At 44.6% G+C, this 17,978-nt stretch overlaps 1 protein-coding gene across 1 annotated transcript; it reads left to right on the top strand.

The window, feature by feature from the left end:
* The first annotated feature begins 11,954 nt into the window (after positions 1–11,954).
* Positions 11,955–16,856, top strand: LOC129734543 (ankyrin repeat domain-containing protein 26-like). Its single transcript, XM_055698158.1, has 6 exons — positions 11,955–11,972; positions 12,141–12,230; positions 12,490–12,639; positions 12,885–13,094; positions 14,985–15,119; positions 16,721–16,856. The coding sequence occupies exons 1-6, from the start codon at positions 11,955–11,957 to the stop codon at positions 16,766–16,768; spliced, it is 651 nt and encodes a 216-aa protein (XP_055554133.1). The 3' UTR covers positions 16,769–16,856.
* The last annotated feature ends 1,122 nt before the right edge of the window (positions 16,857–17,978 follow it).

The following is a 17,978-nucleotide window of genomic DNA, read 5'->3' as shown; positions in this document are numbered from 1 at the left end:
GCCAGTGTGTCCCATTCAGTATTCTCTGTGTATCTGCGTGCACCGCTTCCCCTGTTTGGTTTCTGATCGAGACGGGAAGGACAGGGAGGGTGTAAGGACATTGCAACTCTCAGAGAGAAGGTAGGCTTTTGTGCTGGCTTCAGGCAGTTCTGAGCTCTTTGGGGCTTAAATCTCCCCAGGATGGGTGTGATGTTGTCTACTCCAGGGCAAATGGAGAGGAGGAGGGGCGCCTGGAGGGAGGACCCAGGGCGCAGGGGACACCCTGAGCATCAGAAGTTGTTGGAACCAGTGATGACTAGAGCTGTGACCAGGGGGGACCTCTCAGATTTCTCTGCATGTGGTACCCCAGTTGCTGGGACATACATGAAGCAGAGATTGTGCGGTGTGGTGGGAGGGTGACTTGGTTTGCAAAGGGGGAGCTCAGGCCAAGCCCCTGCAAGGCAGGTAGAACTGCAGATCCTCCCTGTGCTTCGTGTTCACCTTGCCTATGACAACGTGCCGCAGAGAAGCTGAGCACAGCCCTTTGCTGACGCCCAGCAGCTTGTGCTCCCTGCTGTGCCCCTCTGAAATATTTTGGTTGATCGTCATTTCATGGCGAGCTCTATTGTCCCCACAGCCAGGGCTACTGCAGCAGTAGCAAACCAGGGCTTCTAGTTCCTCCCCGACGCCTGCCTTCCTCCCCCTCTGCATCTCCCCAGCTCTCACAGAGGAGGGGTTGCCAGTGGTGCCTTCTCCAGGCAGGGCACATCTGCAGCTTCCATTGAATACCCTCCTTCCCTTTGAAAGCCCTGCCTCTTTCTGGCGGGTGGGGTTTGCTCATTTCCGTGAGCGCTTTTGCAGGTGGTGGTGACATGGGAAGGAAAGGGACATAGAGTGCTGGAGGTAAAGAGCCGCTGCGCGTCTGGTTACACCGTGTTTGTACAGCTGAGGTGGGTACAAATCGGGGGTGGCTTTGCTGGAGAACTTTGCCAGGGCTATAACTGACCGCCTGTTTGGGAGTCCCAGAGCAGCACGTTCGGTAACAGGAGATCGCTGCGCTGCCTGCCCTTGCCGTTGCTGTTGCGCATGCGGCAGTAAACACCTCCTCTGCACAAAACTGAGTCCGGGTAGAGTCCATGGAGACAGTGTTGGTAAGAATCCCAGGTGCTGCAGAAAAGCAGTCTGAGGTCTCAGCTGAGCTGTACTGCTTCAGAAGGGAGATTAGCCATAGATAGGTACGTGCTTTCTTTCTCAGAGAGGGGGAGGATGGTGTGGGATAGTCCTTTGCTCGGTGGTCCTGTGGGCATGTGCACTGGAGAGGAGCCATCACAGGCCACCTCTTCCTGAGCAAGCCACCACTGTGGGAGGCACCGAGATGCTCAGCAGAGGCAGTTTAGGAGCGACAGGGGTGATCTGTCCCGCTGCTTGGAGGTAATCCCCTCCATACAACCCTGAGATGCAACGTACCCAGCTAGAGGGAATCCCAGTAGAGGTGGACAAAAAGATGAACACGTGCAGGTATTGCTCCCCAGCAACATGCGGAAAAATTCATCAGCAGTACATATCCTGGCATGTACCCGTTCATATGGAAGGTGAAGATTTATGGTTTTTAGTGTAAGTGAAAAGTTGTTGGACAGTCTGTTTTGCCTTGGAACGAAACCATACAATTAAATTTCGCGAAGCAACCCGTGTTTCACATCCGTGGACAAGGTGAAATGCCATGTGCGTGAGAGCGTTTCTCATCAGCGCGGATCTTTGCTGTCTCTAAAGCAGTGCAGGCTGGGGCTGTGGGTGCTACTGGAGATATGCAGCCCGCCTGCACTGCAGGAAGGTCATTCTGGTCTGACTGTCAGCTGGAGCTGTATGTTGTACAATATTGTACGTGTTGTGCCAAGCTTTCTGCAGGTAAAGAAAAGAAAGCAGCAGTCATGTATTTGACAACAGCAATCATAGGTGATGCTGTGAAGAAATTCAGGGAAAATCTGCGGCGCATGTGATTTTGACTACAACCGAGCTGTAGTTCTGACTTGTCTTGGTCACTTTAATTAGTAATGTGTCATTAATTTAAAAATAACCGGTGCAGTTAAAGAGCATGGGTGTTGGTCAGAAAGGCCTGGTTTCTCATGTGTAAATTCACCAAGTCAGAGGCACTGATGCAAGTGCCTGGATGAATCGGTAAAACAGGGCTGGGCTAGCCAGGGCTGGCACGGGCAGCGTGTGCAGCCTGTAGTGGTTTAGGCAATAGCTCTAATTCAGAGTTATGGTGGAGGTGCTGAATGTGCTTGGGTTTGAAAGCACACGGTCTTCGTTAGCTTCAACGGAAACTGCAGGATTCTGCTGTGCAAATCAACGAAACTGTGAGATACAATCCGCTGTTCAGGAAAGTCAGAACATGTTTTTAAGGAAGTCTCTGTTGGGAGGTAAAACCGCTGCTGAAGCGATAGCAGCGATGGAGCGTGTGTAAAAGAGCCTGGGGAGACCCGCAGCCTTCTGGAGCCAGGCAGAGTATTTCCTGTTCACTTGAGCTATTGGTCACGACGGGAAGATGCTTCCTACAAACTGGGGTTTGTTCTAATGGAAATAGGTGACTTGTGAATAAAGAGGGCAGTGGAGAGTTGTCTTTTTTCCCCATTTTTGGAAAACGGAATGCATTATTGTTCCAGTTTAACAGTAGGTGGCACTTGGTTCCAGTGCAAGTAGTTATCTCTTCATTGCCATAAAAAGAAATCCATACAATTACATCAGTTCTGATTCTGAATCAAAGAATGAAAATAGCTTCTGGACAGGGTCTTGACTACTAATTCATGTGCTGTGCTATCTGCGTGGTGTGTCTTCATTGCCTTTCACTAAAATTCCTCTTTCCTGTGAAACCAGTTGTGTTTGTGGGTTTGGGATCTTTTTTTCTTTCCTCTCCTTGTTCGCAGATCCACTTGATTTTTTTCTGGTGGTGTTACAACGAACATTGTGCAGTCCTCCTAACGCTTTGTCCATCAGTAATGTTTTCACTTTTTTCTTGTTCCTGTTTTAAGAGACACTATTGTTTTCTAAGGGCTGTATTTTTGTTATGTCTTGCATGATGAGTGAATTCAAAGTACTTTCAATGGCATAATACACTTTGTAGTGTAATTTTGTGAAAATGCTTCTGTATGAATTACAAAAAAGATCATTTTATATTATTTCAGGGGTAAACCCTGAATTAATCAATCTTGGATGTGGTGTTTCTGTCTTCTAGAAATACGTGAAGCTTAACTTTGTTTTTATAGGTTAAGAAGGAAAAAAGCAAACAAAGATGTTCAAAAGTGCAGGCGGTGGCAAAACAGGAGTGTGTGGATAAATTAATTAACATCACTAATTGTCAAATGAAACAAAAGATTACTGTAAGGAAGAATGACTGTTTGAAAATGGAGAATGAAAACACGATAGAAGAAAAAGACAAAAGGAGTTTTTCATCTGGGGAGAGCTCAAAATTGATTAAAGTGCCAATGAAAGGGTAAGCTAAGGAAATAATCTCTAGCTCTTATTTGTAGTGCTATGTAAGTGTCTTAGGTTTTCTGATACTGTGGTAGTTGAAGTAGTTTCCTCAGTGGTGAAAGCCATAGTGAGTAGTCCACTGCTTCTCAAAAAATTAAGAAAAATTCTTTTTTGACAAAATGAAGCGCACGATGGAGGTTCAAATTTATTGCCTGCTCTAAAAAAAGAAAAGGGGAAACCAAAAGAAAACCCCCACCTAAATTCCTGTGATTTCCATGTCAACACTGAGGTAAAATGCATCTTCAAAACCAGAACTGAAGACTGGAGAAAGCAGTTATTTTTGTAGGAAAAGGCCACCTAGAAAAGAAAAGTAGGAACTTGGGGTTTGCTACTCCTCCCTTTTCTAGGTGATTTTAGTGATCTCTGTGCAGTTGGTGTTTTCCTTTTCATTAAGTTAATATGCCCTTTGTCAGGAGAGGGGAAAAGATGATATTACCAAACCAATCTCAAAAGTCTAAAGAAGGCACACGTATTTTTATGCAGACCTAAGCAGGAGCTTTTTCTGTCTGTCCTTCAAAGGAATCTCTGCTCTAGGTGCTTTCTGTACCGTGGCTATTGGGTATAGTCCAGCTTAACCTGGATCTAGCTCAGATTCCACGTGTCCCCCTCACTCCTAGGGGAAGGGTTTTAAATACTTGGGCATATTCCACGATCTTTACAGTCAAGTCTGTGATTTTATCATAGATATTTTTTGTCTCGGTTGTTTCTGGACATCATCTTAAGTATGTCTGTTTCACAGAAATATTTTTTATAAACCTATTCACTTGGTGATTTTTTTTCTTTCTTTCTGTGTAATGCAGTAAAATTGCCCTGAATGCCAAAGGTGCAAAGGAAAGTAAAAGACAGCCTTCAAAGCAGAAGGCTCATCAGCAGATGAGCTCTTCCAGTGGCAATCATGGTCAAGTACCGGATGAGAGCACTTCCAGTGAAACATCTGAGGATGAAGGAAGGTGTGCATATAAGGAATGTTGAAAATAAAACTTACTTAATGATAAAAATTGGCCTGAGAGCTAGAGGCTAGTTTGGGTTTTTGTTGTGTGTTTAGGTTTTTTGTAAACCTGACGCCTATGAAGATTCTTGTTCTTTCATGTGACCACCTGATGTTCTTTCTTGTTCTTTCTTGTTCTTTCCTGTGACTACCTGATGCGCTTTGTGTTGACAAACACTTCACTTTTGTTTAGAGTGCTTTTGAACATGCTGGCCAAGTCAACAATGAGGTCACGTGCACAAATTCTGATTAATTACGTGAGTGTGTGCACAGGCATAGAAGTATTTCATGTGTTTAAAAAGGGTGAGGTATCTCAGTTTTTTTCACTGCAGGTACCTCAGGATTTTTTGCCCTGCTCCCCGCTCCACCTTTTCTCTTGCAGCTGTTCCCTCCTGACTTCTTGCCCACCCTGAACTTACTTGTGTGGGTTGTGGCAAAGTGCGAAAGAGAAGTTGTTGACACTGTTCAGCCCTAGCTAAAAATCTGGTGTGTTAGCAACACTGTTTTGGTCAGAAATCTAACGCACAGCCCTGTGTGGGCTGCTGTGAAGAAAATAAACTGCATCCCAGCCAGACCCAGGACACCAGAGAATCCAAAATTACAGTTCTTTGACCTGTAGGAGAAGGATTCTCAGTACTGAAGGGAGCTGAACCCCTGGTATTAAACAGGGAATGCACGTAGCCGTATAGCTCCATGTCTGTAGCTGTAAGATTTCTGTCACTTTGCGTGAAGTTTAGGGAACAGTTATTTCAACTGTTTGCTTAATATCTTGCAGAAAAATTAGCCTTCCAGTAGACATTAATAGCACACAATAATTGTTTCAGTCTTGAACTATATCTAGCAAAGTTACTATACCAGATTTTAGTTTAATTCAGTTCTGCAATTAAGTTTTCAAAGCTACGGTAGGTATTATTCATAATGCAAAGTAAGCATTTCAGTACTGAAATATATTTCTGTTTTCTAGACCTGCAGCAACAACCAGGAGTGAAAGGAACGAGGTACTGTAAAACTAGTTTCTTGGTAAACAGTCTCTATCAGCTTTTAATCACTTCGATGGGAGCAGTGTTTATGTAGTGATCAACCAGATGTACAAATTGCTGCTGGTACGCAGCTTTATTGTATTTGAGACAAATCTGTGGGCTGTGAAGGAGAGAATGAATCATTCATGCATTTGTAATGGTCTGTAATACTAGACAGTGGAATTACAGAAAGTACTGTATTTTTTGTAGGTCAGCATACCAATGGAAGTAACTGATGGCCCTGGTTTAACTCACTCATCTGACCCAACTTCAGAGGATGTCCGGTTAGAAGCTTCAGCCTACAAGGAGACTATGCTGCTGTTGGAAGAGCTTAGCGTGGTTCATACGGGTATGTTTTCAAGTCTCTGTCTTCAGCTGTTACAAGTTCCCCTTAAAACATGATTTCTTTGTAGGCACTCCTAAGTATTTTAATTTCATATTTTGATATAGTATCTCTTTGTGACTAGAGATCCCCCTCAAAAGCTGTGAAACTGTCACCTAACCTGAGATGTTGCCTGCATTACCAGCCGATGTGCCTTACGTTATCATTGGTTCTCTGTCTAGTCAGAGCTGGAGAAGCAGTTTCTTGCAAAGTACAGTTCAGCTCCTTCTAATGCGGTCATCAAAAGTCAGCAAGAGCTTTTTCTTCTTTATATCCCCTTGATGTGGTTTAAGCCCAGCCACACCTAAACACCTAAGCACCACACAGCCACTCACTTGTTCCACCCCAGTGGGGTGGGGGAGAGCATCGGAAAGGGAAAAGTGAGAAAACTCATGGGTCGGCACGAAAACAGTTTAATAGCAAAAGCCACGCACGCAAGCAAAGCAAAGCAAGGAATTCATCCAGCACGTCCCATGGGCAGGCGGGTGTTCAGCCATCTCCAGGACAGCAGGGCTCCGTCACGCATAACAAATACTTGGGAAGACAAAGTGCCATCACTCTGGATGTCCCTCCCTTCCTTCGTCCTCCCCCAGCTTTATATGCTGAGCATGATGCCGCGTGGCATGGCACATCCCTTGGGTCAGCTGGGGTCAGCTGTCCCAGCCGTGTCCCGGCCCGGCTCCTTGCGTACCACCAGCCTGCTCGCTGGTGGGGTGGGGTGAGGAGCAGGAAAGGCCTTGGCTCTGTGTGGGCGCTGCTGGGCCATAACGAACACACCCCGTGCTACCAACCCTGTTTGCGGCACAACTGTAAAACATGGCCCCGTACCAGCGACTGCGAAGAAAATTAACACTATCCCAGCCACAACCAGCACACCCCTCAACAGCTAATGACAAAGAGTACAGCAAAATAATGGCTTTGCTTAAAAATAATAAGTACATATATATAACAAATTTCAACTGTCATACGATGCTTGCATATGTGCACAAGGCATTATATAAACATAAGCATCACTTACTAGGGCTCTTAAACTATGCTAAAATTTCATTAGGCAAGTGTTAACCTTGGCCGAAGGCCAAACTCCCCCCCCAGTGCTGCCACTGCCCCTCCTTGACAAAACGGGGCGAAAAAGCTGGTGGGTCAGTGTGAAGGCAGGGCTGTCACTTCCCAGTGACTGTCACTGGCAAAACAGACTCCACCGATTAAAATACATTTGGATAGTGAGAAACAAAGACCCCAAACCTGAGAAGGACACGTCGGCACCCCCCCTGCTCAAGCTCTGCTGCGCTCCTTCCCTGCCACCTCCCCAGGCAGCGCGGGGAGGCTGCGGTCGGCAGTCGGGACGTAGCAGTTTCTCTGCTGCTCCTTCCTCGTCCCTTTTCCCTGCTCCAGTGTGAGTCCTCCCCCAGGCTGCAGTCCTTTGGGGAAAATCTCCTCCAGCCTGGGCCCTCCATGGGTCGCAGGTCCTTCGGGAAGGATCCGCCTGCTCTGGCACGGGGTCCTCCGCAGCACTGCGCTGTGGGTATCTGCTCCAGCATGGTTCTCTCCGGGGCTGCAGGGGAATCTCTGCTCTGGCACCTGGAGCAGCACCTCTCCCTCCTCCTTCGCTGACCTGGGTGTTCGTTTGCGGGCCTGGTTTTCACATGCTTTTCCCCTTCTCTGCCCGTGTGGTGGTTTCGCCCTTTCCTACGTTTGTTTTTCCTGAGGAGCTGCCAGCACGGCTGAGAGGCTCAGCTGTGCCCTGCGGTGGGTCCATTGAAACCGTCCATGGCCAGCACGGGGCGACCCCTGGCTTCTTCTCACAGGGACCTTCCCACTAACCTGCCACCTGCACCTAATACAGCAAAGCACTGAACAGCTTATACATTGGGCAGTATTTGTGCAGCTTTGTGTCTTTTCTGTCTCAAAACAGGTTCTGCTACTTTGTTGAAAATGCAAAACATGCTTCTTGAATATGAACAGAGAATAGAACGTCAGAAAAATCGGAATAAAGCGCTCTCAAGAGAAGTGAGGAAATTGGAAGATGAAAGGGAGGAGTCACAGTTCAGAGCGGAGAAGACTCAAGATTTGAAATCCGTGTTGGCTCACCAAGAAGCGGAATGGAAAAGGGGTATCCAAAGCCTTAGGTATGTAAATTGTGGTCTGATAATGTATTATCTTGTCAGTGGTTTTGTTCCGAAAGACACTGATGGTGCAGGCAACAGGATGAGAAGTTTCCAGTCTTTTGGGTTTGGGTTTTTTGAATCCCGTGGGCCAGTTATGCTATGAAGTACATAATGTGAGAGGGGAAAAACGTCCGGATACCAGCTCCATGTACAGTCTTCTGGATGTTGTTCTAACTTTGTTTTCTAGTAAGAAAAGAGCAAGAGAGTGTGTACGGGGAAATCAGATTTATAAGAGAGATCTGAGAGATGGTTGGGTGTGGGTTTTTTTTTCGTTTTGTCCTCGCAGCTTCAGTTGGCCTATAATACTAGGATTTCTGGTAACTCCACCCAGTGCAAGTCAAACCAGAGCTTAGAGCATTTGTTTGCTTACCTGTTTGTTTGTTGGAAAGGTCAAGTTTGGGATCGCCCCTTTCCCCACACTCCTGAGCTAGACCCGGAGGTGTGAGGTTTCTCATCGCTGTTGACATCACGTCAGACAGGGGTGGCCAGCAGGCACCGTAGGCAGTTGAGCAAGGACAACTGCAGAGCCCTGGCCTGGGAGGGGAGATCTCCTCGTGGTGATCCCCGGTGGGATGGCGTGGCTGGGGAGCTGGCCCAGCAGGGCCAGGTGGCCCAGGCAGAGAGCGAGCTCAGCAGGAGCCACCGTGAGCTGGCAGCTGGGGCGGCCCGCAGCGGCCTGGGCTGTCTGGAGGGCAGCAGTGCCAGGGCACTGGGGGCAGGGAGTGCCCACCCCTCCTCAGGGCTTGCTGAGCTGTGTCTCGAGCCCGGGGTCTGGTTTTTGGCCGCCCAGCCCAGGAGATCTTGCCCAGCCCGTGTGAGGTCGGCAGGGAGATGCCGGGCTGGTGCGGGGGCAGGAGCACCAGCCCTGTGAGGGGAGGCTGCGGGAGCTGGGCCTGGGGGAGTTGGGCCTCCCAGCGCGGGGGAGGGGAGTACGAGGAAGACGAGGCCGGTCCCAGCTTGGCCTGGGTTTGACTTCAGCAGGTGTTCAAAATCCTCAAGCATCTGTCAAGTATAAAGAAGTAGTATTTTCATTCTAAGTGAATTCTCCAAGCAGCGTTAATTTGTACTTTCGAAAGTTACACTTTTTATGAAATTACACTAGAAGTTATATGTAAAGCTTTTTCCTTGCAATATACGCCATTCAAATACAAACGTTTGTCAGTCTTTCAAGTAATTTTAGTGGTGGTTGATTCTTGTTTTGCAGAATTTCTAAAGCAGGCTTTCAATTGGCAGTTCTTCCCTTACGCTGACACTTGATTTTTTAAATTTTTTTTTTTGTTCACTGTTGCGAGTATATGGGAAAAAATAGTCAAAATAATGATCAAACACAAAGCTGCTTGCTTGTTTGGGTACCGTGGGCACACCATGGACCGTTTTTTACCATGTCAGTGCTTATTGCTGATTGTTTCAGTTGGTAAAGAAGCTGACCTTCCATAAGGCTTTCCTTGTAAGTCAGCTTCAAAATGAAATTGCTGTAGTTTCTCCCAGAGGTAGATCCGACTGGGGTTTAAAACTGTTTTCAATCGTATTCAGCTTAAACCCCATGCATTTCTGAATCTGGTTTTGAACACTGACATCCTTCTGGAGTAAACAGAAGCTGCTTGTTCTGCCTGTGGTCAGCAGTTGTTTTAGACTTACAGAAGGCTTGCTGAAAAATTGTTGGGTCTGCCATAGGTAAGTGGCGTGCTGATTCACCAGTATTGCTTCTGGTCACTGAATCCGTAATGTGTAGGCAATGCTCAGTATACTAAGAAAATGTATACTAACCATAGTAAAAGTTTACGATGCTTTGATCTGATGAGACAACAAACTCCTTTTTCAGCAAAATGGCTGTAATATGAAGATGGATTTTTTAAATTTTATTATAGAAGTGTGCACACTGGTGTGTGTTTCCCTATACAAACTTACAAATAACTGATAAATCACTCAAAGTTTTTTTTTCTGTATCTTGTAAACTGATACCATGCACAATGGCATGAAGTTAGAATTCTTTAAAAAGTTGAAAAGTACAGTAAAAATATGAACTCTGAAAACGTTTAACATTTTTTATGGTTTGAGTTGTCTCTGCAAGTTCATCATGTGGAATATCTACTTTTATATCAGTGCTTTTGTTTCTCAAATACTCCGTTAAATCCCAGATCTTCTTTGAAACAAGAAGAAGAAAAGAGGCTCAGAGTAGAAGTGCTGTGTGAGAAAAGGAGAGAAGACCTCCGAAGGAAAGAAGATCAATGTTGTAAAGAGATGGAGGAGAAACAGAAACTTGAGTTACAGTCTAGGAATTTAGAAATGGAGTTAAGAACACTGAGAAGGCTCTTGAAACAGGTCTATTAAATAATGAATTAAACTCTTTGTCTTATTTTCTGCTTCTTTTCAATTGTATTCCAGTATGCCTAGAGAAGGAGGCGCTTTGTTCACGGAAGAGGCGTTGGATAACAGTTGTCAAATTTTGAGAACAGTAGAGTACAGTTGGTTCACAATTGGGTGGTTGGTTTTTTTTTTTTTGCTTTGCAGTTTATTATTCCCTTTTTCCTTTTTCAAAATTTAGGTTTCATTTGTATTTCAGGCAAAGCCTGACCTTTTTTTGAATTACTACAAAACATCCTGTATTTCGCCTTCTTAAATTTTCATAAGAAAATTTAAATTTATTTATTTATAGGTGGATTATCATAACGGTGGGGAATCAAAAATGTTTTCAAGTATGCAAGGGAGAATGGGAAGATGTATTGCTAGCTCTGTTTTTTCTTAAGATGCAAGCAGTTTTATTGTATTACTGCAGGTTGAAGAGGAACGTGATGAAACACAGAGACAGCGCTCTCAGGAAAAGAGGGCCAGAGCCCTTCAAGAAGGAATTTTGAACAACCACCTTGGGAGACAAAAGGGACTAGAAGAAGAGACAAGAAGATCTATCGGAAAAAAATCAGAGGTAAGCAGATTTTTTTTCTAATAAATTACATTTCACCATGTTTGTTTTAAAGTCATAATAAATCTTACATAACTTTTTCTGTTTCTTGATGTTTATTTACTGTTTACCAGTGTAACTTATCTGGGTAAATACCTTTCTTCTTTTCTCTTATGTCTAAAAGTTCTGGAAAGCAGCATCACTCCTGTATGTACCTGAATTACTTGTGCAAGTCGGAAGCTAATAGAAGACACTATTTACCCCGTTTCTTAACCTATCTGTTATTTTCCATTTCATAGACATTTTGTCATCGCTTTTTAGGCTTTCTAGCAGTGAAACACCTAGCTACCTATGGCAAGGTTGACCAGGAAGAAAGTTGTTTGACAGTGTTTGTGTTTCCATTGCTTTTATTTTTTAATTAGTTATTCCCTTATTGAACTTACTTCAAGTATGCCTTTCTTTGCCACCTCCACATAACTAAAATTTTATGATCGACTCTCAGCAATGAATTCAACTCTCTGTAAGAGTTAGAGTAACTGGAGGAGAAAAAGCAATCATAAACACTGTATTAAAAAAGATCTTGAAAAGAGTTTACTGAATTTCCTAAAGAATGTGCAGTGCCTTGAGGCCTTTTTGTTCTTGGCTGTGCTGCCCAATAAATGTAGGGTGAATGTGTTTAAGTGGGAAAAAGTTATACATACAATAAAGAGGAAATATACAGGACTATTGCATTCCGAGGGTGATTGAGTCTTATAGCTAACTTTCAGTAATACAAAAGGATAAGTGTTCAGAAGACATTTGAGAAGGAAAATACCCTTTCTGGCCTTGTTTTTACCAGATCTGTAGCACAACTAATTCAACCTTAAAGGCAGTATTATAAAGGCATGCACATACAAGAAAGCGCTGTCATTTTAAAAGCTTTGGTTGCTGGTTTAAGGGGGGAAAAAAAACGTAACTGTATATTTGGGATGTTCATTTAGGTTTTAAGGATATGTTGCACTTCCGTTGGGTACGTACGTTGTACATGTGCATGGGTTCACAGAGTAGCTTATTGCCTGAAACTTCATCTTCGGAGTCATGCTTCGGTACTAGAAATGTTAAAATGCAGTTTATTGCTGCAGGTTTTTTGTAGATTCATTTCCCAATTGGCTCTTTATTCATTTTCCCTGTCATTCAGGAATCCAGCACTGATAGAGAACAGGATCTGTTGTACAAGAATCAGTTACTACAAGATGAGATTGCTATGCTAAGGCTAGAACTCACTCAAGTAAGACTTAGGCACCAGGAGGAACAAGGAAAATATTTAAAGGAAAATGAGACCTTGAAAGAAAAAAATGAAGCTCTCAAAAAGGAACTTAAACTGCACAAGGAAGCATTAAGACAAATGTTTTTTCAGTTCAACGCGGAGCTGGACTTAGTAAAGAGAGAATCTGCAGTGCTGACTTCCAAACTTGAGCAGACAAACAAAAGCAAAGACAGACTAGAGACAGAAATTGAATCATTGCGTTCCTCCCTGAACGCTGCAGTTCAAGAACTTAAACTTCATTTGTCATCAAAAAGCAATGCTGAACGAAGATTTCCCAGAGAACGTGATGAATGCCTTTGCTTGCAAGTCGAGCTCCATCGTGACCTCTCTGATGTGCAAGAAACCAACAAGAGCTTGTCTCTGCAGCTGTGTAAAGCTAAAAGCAAAGCTAATAGGCTAGAAAATGAGCTTCACCAGTTGAAGCAAATGCTCGGAGAAAAAGCTTTGCTTTTAGAAATGACAAAAAAGAATTAAGTCAAGGCCAGTGTCGGGCAAAGGAATGTGATCATGCTCGACAACTTGAGAAAGATCCAGTAAGCAAACTTGTAATAAAACAGGAGTCCCTGCAGGAGCGATTGGCCCAGCTCCAGAGTGAAAACCTTCTTACTCCATCAGCAATGGGAAGAGATGCAGAACAAGAGGATCATGAAAGAAAAAATAGCGGATTATGGGCAGGAGCGTTTTAATGACATTTTCAACAAACTTAGAGCTGATACAGAAAAGCAAGTTTATCTAATAGAAGAGCGAAACAAGGATTTAAATGCCAAGCGTACTGATTTAAGGGAACAAGTCTTTAAATACGAGACTGACGTAGTAGAAAGACAGGTAAAGTATATGTGTAGAAAGAACAATTTAAAGTTTGTCCGTTCTTGAAATTAGTTTGTTCCTCCAATGTATCCGGTGTAAGTTACATGCATGGGACCAAAGAATACTCATTTGTTCTGGTTTGTTATGTTTCCCTCGGAATTGCGGAAAGTTTTGGCAACGGGGATATTAGTCCTCAGATCTAAGCAGAGAACAGAAAAAAGGTATCCAAGTCTAAGCTTTGATCAAGAAAGGTGATTCTTCTCTAGAACTTTTTTCCATCTATTTTCCTTAGTCCATGTTATGCCCTATAGAATAGTCTAAAGTATTTGATGGTTTTGATGTAAGTATTGCACAGATGACCTGAATGAGAGTGGTATAAAAGGAGGAACCATCCAATACACGAGGGCTGAGAAATGAAGATACAGAGAAGTGAAGTGGTTGGGGCTAGATTTATATGAAGCTTCTATAGAGGGGAAAAAAGAGGTTCTCTGTAAGCTGCTATCAAGATTGAAGAGTATTAGTAATGTCCAGCTGTTGATTTCTGTATGTGTTTTGAGGGTTCTGAGGGGCCTGCCTGTTCCTCAAAGTTCATGTCAGACGGTGACCTTAAGCTTTCTCTTCTATGATGTGTAGCCACACTCCAGCAGTACTGTCAATCATTGTAAACTGTGACTTGCTTTGTATTCTTACTACCAAAATAATGGGTTCCTTTTGAAGATCATGTGAGAGAGTGTGTGTGTGTTATATGTATATAGCTATATATATATAATGAGCTATCCAGATTTTTGTAAACCTAATCTATCAGTATTTCTAAAACGAGCTGAGTAAGAAGACTACAAGAGGATGTGATTCAACATACCCTTAAAGTGTATCTCAAAGGAGCTTTCAGATATTTGTATTCATTTAATTGTATTTGTATAGTGAAGAAACAGAAGAAAGAACAATCTAACACAAAGTCCTGCCTTCAGTCACCGGAGTAATATTTGCAGTCAAACTGTGGCTCTTAGATCACAACAGATTTCTTTGGGTTTTGTTAGGCAAAAAATACCCGATTGCAGTGTGTTCCTGTGTATTGTTCAAGGAAGAACAATACCTGAGCCTTTTTTATGTGTTAGGAAACAGAAATCCTCATGAACAGCTGCTGATAGTCAAAGGTGCTCAGCTGAGAAAGATGACGAGAGGTCATCATCTGTGCAGATGCCTGCTGGTGGCAGGCAAAATCTCATACTTTTGGGTTCAATCTAGACAGGTCTAACCGTATAACAAAATAAGTTAAAGGCGTACTTCATGTTCTTAGAACTTTCTTCATGCTAATTTAACTGTTTCGTTAGGGCATGTTTGGACAACTGCAGCAGGAGCTTGCTGCTGCACTTAAAAAGCAATCTATGCCAGAAGCTTCACTTGAAGTTACTACACGCTACCACAGTGACCTGGAGAGAGACAAGCTGCGCTTGCAAAAGGAGTTGGAAAAAAAGGTGAAAACTAAGGTAGTTAATGTCTGTAACTATATGAATAAATCTGAGTGTAGCTGTTGAAAGCAGGAGCGAATGTTGTCCTTTTGCACCACCTTTTGCAGTGTTCTTACGAAAACTGAAGTATAGAGGGAACCAGAGGAGCTTTGCAGGAAAGCTGTAGGGTGATTCTGTGTGTGTGTGCATGTCATCTTATCCCCCAAAGTTGTAACCTCATCCTGTCGCTTCTAGAGTATTCCTTCTTCCCACCAGCTCCAGCTGCTGTTCTTGGTTATGGTTCCTAAGGTGTGTTTTACACTCCACACCAACCTTGGCCATAGGTCTTGGATGGGTGGAGGAGAGCTTAGGCCTGTTTCTGTGTAAGTTACTGCATTCTCCTGCGCTCTTGTCTTTTCCGGCCACCTTACTTTTTCTTCTGCCACTGTTGCTTTCACAGACGCAGAAGCAGAACATGCTGGCTCTGACATCCAAGGACTTGCACAGCACGTGGGAGGAGCACTTGAAGTCAAGATCCCACCTTGAAGAGCGCGTTGCTCAGCTGGACGAGGAGAAGGCTGAACTGTTGCAACAGGTGAGCCCAGAAAATTCTCCAGGCACCGAGCCAATACCCAGGAGAACCACATACACCTTCTGGTCAGGTTCTTACGTATCATTGTTTTCTGTTATCCCTGCCATTCAGGCTGCGAGTACCTTATTGTTTGGGGGTCATGGAGGAAGCAAATAAAAGCTAGATGGGTATCCTTGTGTAAGTTCTGGAGTGGCTCTGTTGGGAAGAGTTCCCAGTGTGGTTTGCTATCAGTTGAGCACATCGAGCAAGGCCACAGTTCCCAATTCTTCCTTGGATTTTGTGTGGTCATCTTCTGACCCCTTGGTTTCTGGGCAGGTTTAAAATGCTTGATGTTTCCAGTGCGTGTGTGGAGGAGCTGCTGTATGTTTTCAGCGTAGCGGGAGCTTAAAAGCCTTGCAGAAAAACATACTGAAGGAATGCTGGGTAAATGAACGAGTGCTTGGGAAACAAGCAGCGCCTGCCAGTTGCCAAGGGACAGCCTTCCCCTTTTCTCCTTTTCTGTAGAGGGAAAATGGAAGTACAAAGTCAAAACAGCTGCCAGCTCTTCTCTGGTGTGGCTGAGAAAACACCAAGAGGAGGAAAACCAGCATGTGGCTAAGTAAATGGCCACACAGAAGAGGTGGAGGTAATGGCCGAGGGGAATAAAATGTTGAAGAACTCCAAAAGATCAGATTCCTCCACAAGCCCCTGCCTGCTGGTTGCTGGAAGATCCCATGAAAGCTTTGGATGGATCCATGTTCTCCCATGAAGTGCATACCTACGTAATCCCTACTATGAGCAGAGGCACTGCCAAAAGTGTTCTCCAGCATCTTTTCCACCTGTTATGTCTAGAAGAGGATGGCCTTTGCTTCAGCGAGGGCATCTGTTTCTGTAGTTACGTATTGGTCTGTTTGATGTGAAACCTGAAGGGATGGAATATCCTCAGGAATTCCGTCCCATGGCATTCTGTGGAACGTGGCTAACGGATAGAGACGTCCGGCAGCTTCTCTGTGGAGAGCGCTAGATGCACAGACTGTACGTAGGTATTTTTCCTGTGCTCTGTTTGTGTGATACACTTTCAAAAGAGAAAAGAAAGATGTGAGAGTGAAAGAAAGGAAGTGAAGAAGCTGGTAGAGTTGAAACGCCCAGCTGAACTACGTCTGGCCCAAGAAATGAAAAGAAACCTCGATCTGCAGAAAGACTGTAAGAGGGACGGCTTTTTAGCGTGGTGAAGAGGTATCCGTGCGTAGAAGTCATGTTTTATTAAACTTTAGTGTAAAAATAGGTGTACCTAACTGTGAGCAGATGCCGGCCTCGTGTTAGTTCTTGCAAGGTACTTCTGTACACCACCCCCTAGTTTTCACTAGCTGCCAAAACAACTGCAGGTGCAGGTTGCCCTGCAGTTCTCCTGGGAAAAAGGGAGTCTTTCATTCCTCTTTTCAGGTGAAATCTGGACTCTCCAAGTGTATGTGGCACAGGAATACTGGTTTTTCCTGGTAATTCCTGGTGTGTCAAGCACGTTAAAGATGAAGCAAGCGGTGTCTGTGCTGTTTACATGAGAGTATGTGAAAAAGTCCAGTTTTGTTCCTTTGCTTCATTGTTTTCATGACTAGTTTGCTGTGCAGGTTGAAGAGGCTGCTGAGCAGAGCTACGAAGGAACTAAGGGTGTATGAGGAGAGAGGGGGACTGTCCCAGCTTAATTTGCAGGGAGAAGTGAAGAACAGGTATTCTGAAGTGGTCAATGAAATTGGCAGATTAAGAACAAAGGTGAGCTTTGCTTTGTTTGGGTTATTGTGGTGTTTTTTCTTGTGAAACCTTTGTTCTTTCTTTATACTTCTTTTCATATTGTTGACTTTTTTTCTTGGCTGTATTTCTGAAATTATTTGGCTGTTTTTTGATGTTCCTTCTATGGTCACAGTAGTAGGCGACTGTAATACTGATGTAGCTCTTAGGGGTAAAGACGGAAGTGTTACGTACACAGCAGTATCTGCGAGGGCACATCAGGGGTAGGCTGTCCTGCAGAGGAAGGGCAAAGCAAGAGCCACAGCAAGGCTGGCAGGGTCTGTGACCACACAGGCCAGGGATCAGCCCCACAGGCCCTCACCAAGAAGAGCAGAAGAGTTCTGGGGACAGTAAGCAGAGTGCGCCAAGAGTGCAGATCACCAGGCCGGTCCATAGGGATGGGCAGGTCTGCAGTCCTACTGGGCCGTCACGTCCATGGGTGAGGGTCAGGGCTGAGAGCAGTGAAGGCCCAGCACAGGCCTGGCTGCAGCTTGAGGCCGTGGCAGCATCGTCGGGCTCCGACGGATGCATTCCCTCTCGGAAGAGAGGGGAGTAACGCCACCATCACTCGGAACAGCTCTGTGCAGTTGGCCTTGCCCAAGGTCACCCCCTGAAGGCTGTCTCGGGCACGAGTTGAGCAGGAGGCAGGTGGGGGTTTGCTTTTCGGAATGGTGTCTTTGCTTCCCAGGGCACAATGCAGTGTGAGGTGGTGCGGAAGAAACCCTGTAACTTGTTGCTTACTAATATCTGACTCAGTCCGTCTTTCCCTTGTCATGGAGGCCCAGAAGTAGAGTTCCCAGAAGTGCTTCTGAGGTTGCTCTGGGTGATAGATTCTGGTTTTTAATTTTGCATCCTTTCTGTCTAATAATAAACAAACAGTTCCTGTTGTGCCCTTAACACTATATCCACAGGACCCATCAGCACTCCCTTATCTTCCAAGCCTGAAACTGAATTTCAGCCCAGGCAGCTACCAAAGTCCCTACCAACTAAAACTGGGTAATCACGGGGGGGTTTAATACCATTCTGAAACATTTGACATTGCACAGGAACTGTAGGGTCTCCTGGTCTTGGCTGGGGAATGACCTGTAAAAAACCCAAGTT

This window comes from Falco cherrug, chromosome W (assembly GCF_023634085.1).
Source record: "Falco cherrug isolate bFalChe1 chromosome W, bFalChe1.pri, whole genome shotgun sequence".
NCBI classification, from domain to species: Eukaryota; Metazoa; Chordata; class Aves; order Falconiformes; family Falconidae; genus Falco; species Falco cherrug.
The sequence above is the reverse complement of the archived record's forward strand: the minus strand, read 5'-3'. Positions and strand labels throughout refer to the sequence as shown.